Source organism: Diplotaxodon limnothrissa, linkage group LG16, assembly GCF_057381915.1.
Source record: "Diplotaxodon limnothrissa isolate DT_005_m linkage group LG16, D_limnothrissa_male_GT1.1, whole genome shotgun sequence".
In the NCBI taxonomy this organism is placed as follows: Eukaryota; Metazoa; Chordata; class Actinopteri; order Cichliformes; family Cichlidae; genus Diplotaxodon; species Diplotaxodon limnothrissa.
The window spans coordinates 22,158,538-22,170,860 of NC_140611.1; the positions used below are offsets into that span (position 1 = coordinate 22,158,538).

At 38.5% G+C, this 12,323-nt stretch overlaps 1 protein-coding gene across 1 annotated transcript in view; it reads left to right on the top strand.

Annotated features, from left to right (window-relative positions):
* The window catches only part of LOC146616162 (glypican-6-like), an 88,273-nt gene that overhangs the window by 50,224 nt on the left and 25,726 nt on the right, over positions 1–12,323 (top strand). The window contains exons 5-6 of the mRNA XM_085374903.1: positions 9,278–9,408; positions 10,049–10,192. Of these exons, the coding sequence (XP_085231029.1) occupies positions 9,278–9,408; positions 10,049–10,192 (275 nt within the window). The remainder of the gene's footprint in view (positions 1–9,277; positions 9,409–10,048; positions 10,193–12,323) is intronic.

Consider the following 12,323-nt stretch of genomic DNA (forward strand, 5'->3'; position numbering starts at 1 on the left):
ATTGCTTTGACAGCGTTTATTTGTCTTTGTGCATTTTTTAACTCTTCAGATATTCTTTCTGTTGAATAATGCTTTGATGTTTTTAACTATTTTTTAATCAGGCTGTCTGCACAAATTGATGTCTCCTACTTCTCAGATGTTTTAAATATCAGTCACACAATCGCATGCCCTGGAGATAAATATTGTGCTCTGTGATTTACATCATGCAATATGTGCCATTATCACATTGTATTATACCTGTGATGGAACCTAGTCTCCCGCATATTGAGATACTTACAGCGACTTGCCACTGGACTAAAGTCAGTCCAACGTGAACTGCTTATCAGTGCCAGGTTTTTGTTTTTCGTTCTGTATTTTTTTCTTTCCCTAATCTAGTTGCCTCGATGTTTACTGGCTTCTGTTGCTCGCTCACTTTCCCTCTTGAGAGAGAAATGTCTCCACATTGGAAGTGATCTCTATCGATTCTATCTGCTCATTTCTTTTTAATTAGGTGATTTGTTTCACTTGGTAACTGTATCCAGCTACAAATTGTTTATTGAAATTCAAGACAGCAACAAACCCTTTCTTTTTGTTTTAAAAAAAAATCCTCATGAATAAAATATTGACAGAAAAGGGAAAATAAAATCTGTACTCACTGAGAGTGGACAGCCCATGGCTGAAACTCAGACCACACAAAAAGTTTCTACACACAAGGACACTGAAAAGATTAGAATTTTATGGTCTAACCAGCAGAAATTCGAAACACTGATAGAAATCACACGCTTCCATTTCACTAAAATTAAGCTATTCTATTTTAGGCCAACTGGGTGATGCAAGTTGGCAGCCAAACCGAATGGGTCAAACACAAATCCGACCCGGTTTGGTGACCATTGAAAGCATTTTAGACATGGTCACCTTTAGTGATTCGATATTTCTGTTACTCATTGGAATTTAATTTAATGGTATTACTTTTTTAAAAATAGATTGAAGCAACTCTTCATCTCATGTGACAAAGGAAAAGAAAACTGAGCGTTTGAGTGGGCGAGCTGCACTGAAAAAGCTAAAACTCATCTCGAGTAATGAAAATTGTCTATGTGTGGATGCACTATTGCAAATGGAACTCTGTGAATGGTCGTGACAGCCAAGAAATAACCTGTGACTGCAATCTCCCAAGAAATAATATCTTAATATTAGGAGTCTTTACTTGAGGAAAAGTATTTCCACTTATGCCACACTTGAACGGTTCCATCCATGCAAAAGTGTATGTAAAGAAAAATGAATGTTTTAATATATTGTTAAATCATAACTGCTTATCAACTCAAAGACTGGAAACAAAGCAAACAGCTACGCTTTTCCTGGAACTTTACAGAACATGTGATTAAAAGCATTTAAATAAATGGTCAGGTTATTTTTGCGTGATAATAATCGTTGCAGACTTAGAGTATTCTGCATTTTTCAAATGGAAAAAAAAAATTCATATAGCTCTGGGCTTTTATTAACCTTTTGCCAAATGGTTCTAAGACAAGCCACAACGATTAGACAGAGCAGACAGCCATTATACATCCATTTAACTCCACAGGTGTAGGTAAATGGCTTTCAGGCACAGCAGTTCTATATCACTGCTGTTCAGGGATGGAAATTAAGACCACACAGGACGAAGGAAAAACAGCACCAGAGCATGCCACTCATCTGACACACTGATAATAATTTTATTTTTTTACAAATTGGGCCTTGTGAAAAGTGAAGACATTGATAGCCTGTTATATATGAGATCTCTACATATTCAATTAAACTTCAGCTCTCCGGGATCTGAAATGTCAGCTAAATATAAATACCCGTGGCTGAGTTTCACATTCTGATTTTCAATCACCAGTAGCACTGATTGCACAGTCAGATGTGTTATTAGGCACACATCATATTAAAGGTAGTTTTCTGTCTCCTTTTTTCTTGGAGGTCATCGAATAAGTTCTTGGGGTTAGCGCAGAGATTTACAAAAAAAGCAAACTTATTGATTTCTGCTTTTTACTATTAAAAACAAATAGTGTTAAAGGTTTTCATTTCAGGAATAACAATGTAACCGAGCGTTAAAGTACATAAAAATGGCTTATTTGAGTACCACTGCCACGTAAAAGGTGATTAAAAAATTAAACATAATTAATTATAGAACAGTTGCCTTGAAAGAGTTTAACAAATAAACCTTTATGACCTTTTCCTCTAAAATTGCATGTTTCCAGATTAAATCTAAATAATTCTTTATATTTACCAGCTAAACAGAAATAGCTTTGTTTTCCTATTTAAAGTTGCTAAAGATAGATTTTTACTTTAGCTTACCAGAAATTGCAGTTATCTTTAATATTAATCTAAAATGACATTTGTGAATTTTAGTGTCTGTGTGTATAAAATGTAGAAACCTAGCTGTGAGAAAACCTTTAAAACTAAGAGCTGAAGACACTATATTACATAATAACTTCCTTACACAGGACTTTCTTCTGACCGAGTATTGACAGCCTGTACCACCCTTGTGTGTCATTTGCCTGCAGAAGTCAAATAATGTAGAACATACTGTGCTTTTCTCAAGGCAGCACCGGGTGAACATTTGGAGGTTTGTGTGCACTGGCATCTGTAGGGACATTAATTTACATTCTGTTTTATAGTTATTTGCTTGTCTAATCACTCACAGTTACATGAAGATGTGGTTGAGTGGATCTAATTACATATTCTCTTCCCACCTGTGTAATTAGAAACCTGCAGAAAGACAGGAATTTTGTTAAGAGAGAGAAATTATACTCTCCAGTGTGTTTATAACCAGCAAGGTCTATTATTGTCTGAGCTGCATGGCCTGTCCAGATCACATCTGAGCATTGTGATGCACCCTGCAACATGAGGCTACAAAGTGAGAACAGGAAAGGCTGGCTTCAACATAATTGTGGGCAAAATACTAGAAACAGTCCAGTCAGCAAACCATACACAAAATTTCATGATATCTCCAGCCCCATTAGTAACACGATCTGATTGTGAATAGCTCGTTATCGGATTGTGTCTCTTAGTTTGATTAGCCATGCAGTACATTGTCAATGTTGCTCTTGGGTTTTGCATCTTATGTCTTGCCTACTGTTTTAGATTGCTGCCATCATCACTGAACATGAATTATGCTAAATGATTCAGGCTTTGTTTTTGTACAAGACTGAGCTATTTGACTGACTCTCTGTTAGCGTTTAGATCAAAAGACCACTGGGGCTAACACTGAAATGCTAACATATGTCACAATGACATGGCAAAAATGCTGCGGATTAGAAGGCAGTTCTCTGTGTTGCCTGCTAACTGCTTTTCTATAGCGGTTAAAAGGCAAATTTTTGTAATCACCAAATAAACAAACAAGGTTCAGATAAAGAATTTCACTTTTTTTTTAGTTATAGTGCATAAAAAACACCAATAAATCATTAAACTAAATCCTTAGAGGAGTGAAAAAACTGTACAAAATCAATTAAAAGGGTACAAAACCATTTGCTTTTTGTTCCTCGTGTATCAATCTCAATATGTGAAGTTCATGCATGTATCTGTTTCCCGCTGTAGTTACCGTTTCTCGCTTACATCTCCCCACTTGTGTCATCATCTTGATTGTCTTCAGCTGTGTCTCGTTAGCATCCTGCTTCCGATTCTTGATTACCCTGTTGGGCATAAAAAGTACTGCGTTACCTTTGGTCTCTGTCTCAGTGACTGTAATTCTGTCCTGTCTTTCATCATGTGACTTGTGGTTTTAATTTTGTGTCGCCTTTTTTTGGATATTGTTTTGTTTTGTGTGTACTTTTTGCACTCAGCCTCATAAAAAGGCTTCCTTCCCGTGAATCCTGCCTGTCTCCTGCATCGAAATTTTACATCCTCTACATTTTACTCCAAATTGTGTGCATAGATTTGTCAATCTCCTAAGGACGCTAAGGAAAAAGTCAGGATATTGTTAATCTTGACTGTCTTATCTAATCTTGCACTAGATGTGTACAAGATTGTTTTTGGGGGGGGTTTTGCCTCATGTTAGCAGCAGAGGAAATGATCTCTAGTAAAAGATTTTTTTATTTAGGGTTAAGATTTAGGCCCCAGCTTTTCTAAATATTGCCTTGTGTGCCTTTATAGTCTTTATCAAATGATTAATGAACCAAACGTCTAAAAGTTGGTAAAGTAGACTACTCTTTTGGGAAAAGAGGGGTCAGTTTTTGTTTTTTTTAAGTAGCCCGTTAAAGACATTTAACATTTGATATAAAAAGCAAACAAACAAACAAAATAAAATAAATCATAATACTTGATACATTTTTTTTCTTTATGGCTATTAAACCCTGGGCTGTGCACATATGTCTATGTTCAAGGACTCCTTTTCTTGATCATGACTATGTGTCCAAGGGACAATATGCCTCTTTTTTTTTTTCTTCCTTTCCATTTTTATACTGTTTCATAGCACTATTAGTTGGTTGACTGAACCACAGATGAGGTATGCTTTACAGAATCCAAATCACACTAGAGCCATTTTTCATCCTGTGGAACTCTTCACAGGCAAAGAGCCATAGATGGGCTTGTTCACTTTCCTTATTTGTCCTTGTCTGCTGGAGGTTGCTGCTGGCTGACATAGCCTGAATTTAAGTGGACATCAATCTCGATAAAGAGGCAGAGGCAAGAGTAAGGCGGGGCAAATAAGCATGTTTCATATCACAAACTGAAATATTAACCTCCAATTTGAAGTAAAAATAATTGGCTCGTGCTGTGGTTTCGAGGCATGGTGTCTTTTAGATTTCTGTGTCTCTATCCAGTAAGTCACAGCTGTAAAAACCCCTGCTCAGAATAGGACAAGATATGTCTATTTGCATGGCTGTGTCGTGTTGATAACAAGATTTCCTCTGGCTGGCCAGTAGCCTATCTCAGTGGCGCAAAAGTGATGCAGGGAAAATTTGGCTCAGAGTGGCAGCTGTGCCACAGTGGACTGGACTTCCTGCACTCCTCATAAATGAGAGTCATTAATTCTCCATGTAGGCAGAGTTTTTCACATGTAGCGCAGGAGCCCATCTCTCTATAGGACACAGCTATAGTCCTAGCCTCACTCAACCCAGAACCACATCTTATTCTCCGGCTTTCTTCTTTCCCTGCCTCCCCCCGTGACACTCTCTGCTTTCCCTCAGCTGTGTATAAAGACAAAGTTCCCGGGCTAGCTCTCTGTTTGTTGAGCCCATCTGATAAGTTGCAGATAAGTCACCACTGCTGGGAAAGATTGCCATCGTTTTTGATCCTGGAGGCACTCTTCTTTTCTCCTGTGATGAAATACAAGTTGCTCCCAGTTGGCGCTGCTGACCTAAATTTTCAGTATTTGCAACTGAGAGCTTTTAAGCTTGAATTTAGATATACTTTTACCTGTGTTTGTTTTTGTGAGCAGACATACCTGGGGCAGTTGAATGAATTTGCATTATAATCACATTAAATAACAAACAATATGGAAATGCTACGTTCAGATTTTTTTTTTAAAGGAATATAAGGACACAAAAAGAAAGCAGTCAAACTAAACTGCAGTACGCTGTTAAAAAATACTTTTCTAAAAATGATTGCCATGGCTGCTAATAGACAAACAGCAAAAATATTTTTTCTTTGGCCATTGCAGGTGTTTTTTTTTACACTTAGACCATATGGTTACACAGTTGTGCACTTGAAGTGCTGCTGTAGAAAACCATTTGGCACTGATGTAATCTGTATATTAAGATCTCAGCAAGAATCACAGGCCATTTGCAATTCACAGTGTAAACAAACAGAGGGGCTCTTCAAAGGCTCTGACTTTGACATAATTGGAAAGGAAATGGAAGCAGAGCTGAGCTAATGTTTCTCAGCTTTTTTCCCCTGCCATTAGTGATCTAAGGTCCCAGAAGAATGAAAAGCTGGACAGGTCTGCTATCAAAGCACTAAAGTGTAATTTAGATATTCTTTTTTTCATTTGTTTGTTTTGTGTGTGTCCGGGGGGGGGGGGGGGGGTGTATGTACAATATTTGCACTACAGTGTGTTTTCTCATGTCTGCAGCTGGCTTTTTGTGTAAGGTCAATTATTTTTTTTAATGTTTTCTTTTCAGTCGCCATTTTTGGTCTGTTCCCCATGGAATGTTATCTATTCCTTCACAGTTTGGGAATACATTATTTTATTTTCCTATGATGGGTGGGGCGGTTGGAGTAGCAAGCCAAAAGAAATACATAATTTATTCTTCAAAAACCAACAAGCTACTTTTGGAATTTTGATACAGATAAAATAAACTGTTAAGGGAGTCATGGAGCATGTACAGTGAGACATCATTGTTTCTGAAGTCTCCAAATGACAGGATTATTATATTTAGGTACAAAGTAATTGTGGAGTACTTATCCACAAACCAGCCTTCTGGTTTGTGGATGGAGATGCATGTTCTGTACTGTCTGCAGAAATGGGCCTTTAGCTATGAATGAGTGGTTTGGTGATGTCCAGTTACCTGTGGCACGGCAGTCAAACTCAGAGCTGCCACCGTACAGACTCTAGCACATCGATATAAATCAACATTAGCAGTGTTTCAGTTTACTCAGTGAGCCTTTAAAGGGCAACAGCAGTTTGCCTAATTAGTCTGAGGTACTGTGCAATGTGAACCATACAGAGTTGTACATATTAGATCATGTGAATGCAACATCCTTTTGAAAAGCTTGCAAATATGTTCATTAAAAACGATGAAAACAAGTGCAGATGATATGTTAAGTGTATCATGTTCAACAAGGCCCTCTGGCTTGTGTCCACACAATATTAATGAGCCATTGACCTTTTTCACAGCATATGTAAATAAGTGCTTGGCTTTCAAAAGTTCTATTAAATCAATTACTCATCAGCACTATTCACTACATGGAGCCTAACAGCATTTTGTAGATTTGATTGAGTTGATCTACATAAAAATTGAATTTGCCTCAAGAAGCATTCATGCTCCGTAAGTGTGCTTGCAGTCTGAGATGGGAAGGTGGTAAATGACAATACTGTGCAGCAATCAGAAAAGAAGATGTAGTAGTTTGCAAATTGTAAACCGTTTGTGTCCTTTTTGTAAAAAGCTCCATGACAATATAGCAAATATTGTCATGTTTGTTTATGTGCTCATCTGCAGAGATGTAAGCCAAAGAGAGGAAACATATCTGCACTTTTAAACCTGAACGGAAGTGTGTGTGTGTGTGTGTGTGTGTGTGTGTGTGTGTGTGTGTGTGTGTGTGTGTGTGTGTGTGTGTGTGTGTGTGTGTGTGTGTGTGTGTGTGTGTTTTCATAAATAATGAATTAAAAATTCCTAGGGAGGTTGACATATTTTTTCCAGTCAATTAATTGCTTCAATATTAATCAGAGGTAGGCATAGCATTGCACCATTAGTACAATTAGTAGGGGAGACCGGGGATAGTTGTAACGTGGGTCAGTTGTAACACTTCCAATTTCTCTAATCAGGGCTAAGTTTCAAATGATGTGACTCATCCTGTGCATGCCCAATTCAGTTCTGCTATCACATGTGAAAAATCAGCACATTTTGTCAAACACAGACAATTTAACACGAAAAAAAGTAATTTGTATGCCAAAAAGTAAGTTTTTCTACTTCATTTCAATTTCTAATAGCATTATCTGCTTTTCAGTTAAACTCATCAAACTTAAATTGTGTTATTTGTATGTCTATGGGGATATATTCTGTGTAGGTCTTTAGTGCTAATGTTTTAGCCGTTGGCTGTAATGTTAGCTAGTTCATGGCTATAGGAGTCTGGGTCAGTTGTAACAGCAACAGTCTGGGTCAGTTGTAACAATAATGCAGATGTTACAACTTACCACACTATTACTTTAACTTATATTAAACAAGTTGGGGCAACGACATCAGCAGAGAGAGGTTCACTGGTCGCATTTGTATATGCGGTTAATGCCATTGGCAACACAATTCCTCCACTGTTTGTGTTCCCACACATACACATTCCCACACTGTGTCAGAGATGGACCAGTAGGAAGTACTGGTAGTGGAAATAAATCAGGATGGGTGCAAGAAACAGATTTCCTCATCTTTCTGAAGCACTTTGCAAACCACACCAAGGTAAGCCATGAAAAAAAGTAATGGAATTGCGATGCTGGTGAACAACTACATTTTTTCAGCTTCATTGTTATGTTCAAAATTGGTGCAAGAGTTGTAGGTTATAATGCCCACTGAGCCAATGAGGCCAAACTCAAGGAAGACCAACCAAAATTAATGAAATATTCAGTTGCAGAAAATTCTATAATTTGTCTTTTTTGGGGGGTTGGAATATGTTCAAAAGCTAGATTTCTGCATTCTGTCACACACACACACACACACACACACACACACACACACACACACACACACACACACACACACACACACACACACAGCTACATAAATGGCTCTAAGTGCATTCATGTGTTGAATAAACAAAGATTACATGTTAATATTTTGTCAGTACCCTTATTTCATTGTGTTACATTTCACCCCGGGATATGTTACAACTAACCCAGACTATGGGGTTAATTGTAACATTTCACTCTTTGTGTTTGAGACCATACCATGCAATGGGTAATTGTGCTGCAGAGAAAATAGCTGCACTATTTAATAGCCGAGACATGTAAATACTTTGCATTACATTTTGAATCCACTACCTTAAAAGAGCTCCAATTTACAGACAGAAATGTGAAAAATGTTACAACTATCCCCGGTCTCCCCTACCATTTTATTACTTTTTCTGTTGTTTTTCACCTTCTGTGAAAACCAAAAGAGCCCAAAACACAATCAACTGAAAGCAGCTTCAAAATAAAGAGAAAAATATTCAAAAGCATTTTTTAATTTACCAGTTAGATAAAACTATGCACTGCGTTTGGAAACACAAACCCACATAAACAAAATGTGAGCAGTTATAGCTGGCACCTAAATAAAGACCCATTGCAATTGCACACCACTGAATTGAGCAGCACCGCAATGTAAATGAATTCAGGGACATGAGTGGAGACTTTTCTTTGTACTTGATGATTGTGGTTTCTGTTTTCACAATGAATTTCTGGCATTGTGTCAATCATACAGTATTTTTCTTGCAGTGTGTTCTTTACTATTATTGGACTGCTACGTTTACCAAGCATGTAAACAGGCCTTTGTAATTTGAGATGGACCTTGCAGTGCAGTCATTTTTTTTTAATAGTTGCTGTACTGACAGTTATTTTTGTCTGTGAGCACTTTACCAACTGTGTGTTTGCACCTTTGCTCTTCTTCCTCCAACACCACACCTTTTTTTTATATAACAGATGCCATGCTGCTGGTGGCGCAGAGGCTAGAGGGACCTTTCAACATTGAATCTGTCATGGAGCCTATTGATGTCAAGATTTCAGAGGCCATCATGATTATGCAAGATAACAGTGCCCAGGTCTCCTACAGGGTATGTCAATTAGGTACATTTCTCTAAGAACCAAAGTAACACTTCAGACAGGCTGACGAAGTCCAACTTCATCACAAAATGAGGAATAAGCTTTGCTGGAAGTCATACTGGGCTGTGACTAAGGTGTGGATTACAACACATTCTAATTAAGTCCAAATTTAGGTCTTGTATTTGAATTATATGTTTCAAGTTGGTCAGATAATCTTAGTTCAACTAACAGTAGTTAATGTGTTTCCTGTGTTTTACTGCATTTTTCTTTGCCCACAAAATTGTAGACAGAAAGGAGGAAGAATATTTTTCTGCCTACACTGAATTAGATGCCCGTTCCAATTCAAAACTAAATGCTCAGTTGCCTTTCCCATGCACCAGATGCCGTTTTGTTTATGGCTTAAGTATATGTGGTGTTTTACCAGAAGCCCGTAAAAATTTAACTCAACAAACTTAAATAGCACTGGTCACAGCTCCTAGTCGGATCACCTATCAACATGGTTGCCTCAACTTGACGTAAAGCACTGTCACACCGGTAGTCAGGGGTGAATCATTCACAAGACCTTATCCAAACAGTGTATTTTACCTATTTTCTGCATCCCAAGTAATTTAAACTGTTGACAGTTGGGTACCCATGTTCTTGTAATTGTAGGTTTTTCAAGGCTGTGGTCAGCCAAAACCCGCAGGAATCACTAGGTCTGCTCGTGGTGTTTCGGATGTGTTCAACGCCCGCTTCAGGCCCTACAGCCCAGAGGAGAGGCCTACCACTGCAACTGGCACAAGCCTAGACAGACTGGTAAGAAGACAAAAGCCAATGCTTTCTGTTTTCAGACAAGACACTGCTTCAGTGTAAACATCATTTATCTTTTTGACTTGACACTGTTGATTAAAGCTGGTGATTTGCCATGGTAAGCCCCCGGAGCCGGAAATTAATTCTTTGTACTTGTCCTCCATTCAGACCTTTCTATCGATTTGTGTTTGTTAACGAATCAACAGCTTTACCCAAAGACGGCATGGGAAGGTGTGATGTACTGCATTCACTGCCCTTCTCATCCCCGTGCACTTGGCAAACAGAGAAGGGGAAGAAGGGAGATGGATAGATTTTTGTGAGGCTGACCATATCAATTCCTTCTTGAAGGCGCACCTTTATTTTCTGTCAGATAATCTGTATGTTTGTTCAATAGGATCTTGATACATGAATTTCCATCTCAAAGAACCTTGAGACCTAAAATGCTGCATCGGGGTAAAGGTTAACATGGGGGTGGCAGTCCAATTTGGCTGAGAGACAGCTCTGATTGTGTATTACTCCTACAGCATTACTTCCTTTTACCCTTCCTCTCTTATACCTGGCCTTTCGCATTGAATCTTTTCAAAATGTTTCCGCTATGCTTGTAATATTTAACCTTGAAAAGGAGAAAATTATTCAGTCTGTTTTGGTGAATGGCAGCCTCATTTCTCATAGTTTTTAAAACCTGCCAAATCGAATGTCTTAGTTCTCTGTGTGAGGTTAATAATAGGTTATTTAGTTAATGGGTACATAATTTGAAAAGCAGCCTTTTTTTGCCATCTGGCTCTTGAAATCCCACAACAACAAATGAGCTATTTGTTTTATTCAGTCCTAATTATGTTTTTGCACTTTATCTAATTCATTCTCGATGCATTTTTGATGTCTTATATACAGCAGTTGGCTTTTAAGCGTTATATGTCCGTCAGTGATTTCTCCCACCTACGCTGAATTAATTAAGACTTTCTGTTTCCCTGCCTTTATGCTGCAAACCAGAGGATTGTTTGGAATGCGATGCAACACAGTGTAAGGTTCAACATTTTATACTTATGTTTTTGCTGGGACCGTTATCTTGCACTGTTTTATGCATTAACTGCAAGGAGAAATTGTGTTTTTTTTTTTTTATTGTGTGGATGGGGATGCACACACACTCCTCTAATGCTGTATTCAAACCATTAGAGATTTCTAGCAAGCAAGCATTGGGACTTGTAAATCCCAGTGGTATGCAGCACTTGGTGTGCTAAGTGTCATACTCTCATTTTCATCTCCCAAGGGATTCAATGTCAAATACTCTCATTAAAATGTTTCCTGTGATTTATAAGGTGCTCTAATGCAAAACTCTTCGAAGCTTGATAATGTGGTATATCGTGGCATCAGAAGTGTCAGCTGTTAAGCACAGCGTTTTACAGTTGAGTGGCTAACACCGCAGGGATTGTTGAACACATGCCACGGTGTTCTCAGCTAGTCAAGATGCCTCTCCGAGATCCAACACAAACGTTCATCAACCGCCGCATCTATTCGAGACACATCCTAGTCCAAAACTCTCATTTCTGTAGCTAATAGAGTCAACTCCACAAGGATCCCAACCAGTCAGCAAATGACCTGCTCCGTCACAGCTGACAGAAGGGAGAGCTGTGAAGTCTTGGTGGGGGAGTGTTACGAGCAGCAGCAGCTATAATGGTACAGTGATACGGGGGCACCAGACTGCTCCCGAATAACTAGGCAATAAGCCTCCTTAGAGCTTCTCGCAAAATGGAGCTCATTGGCAAGGGCTTATTTTTTGACATACTATTACTAAACCAGTTTACATGAGCAGAAAATTCTATTATCAACATGCCTGAGGAATCCATGCTGATCTGGCCACAGAATGCTGCAAATTGTGGGTTTTCTATAATAGGCTGTACCATGTGATGTTTGGCTTATGAAAAATAAAGAAAGATTCTTGACTTATCTTTTAGTTTTGTCCAACTCATGTCCACTGTTCCAGTTCAAAATCAAAACTATACTTGCCACAGATATGTGTGGCTGGGTGAGGTGGGGGCGCTACCTCACGAGTTAGAGTAGCTCATCGGGAACTTGGTGGTTCGATCTCTCGTTGCTCCAGTCTGCCAACTGAACTCGCAATGCACTCACTGGAGTATGA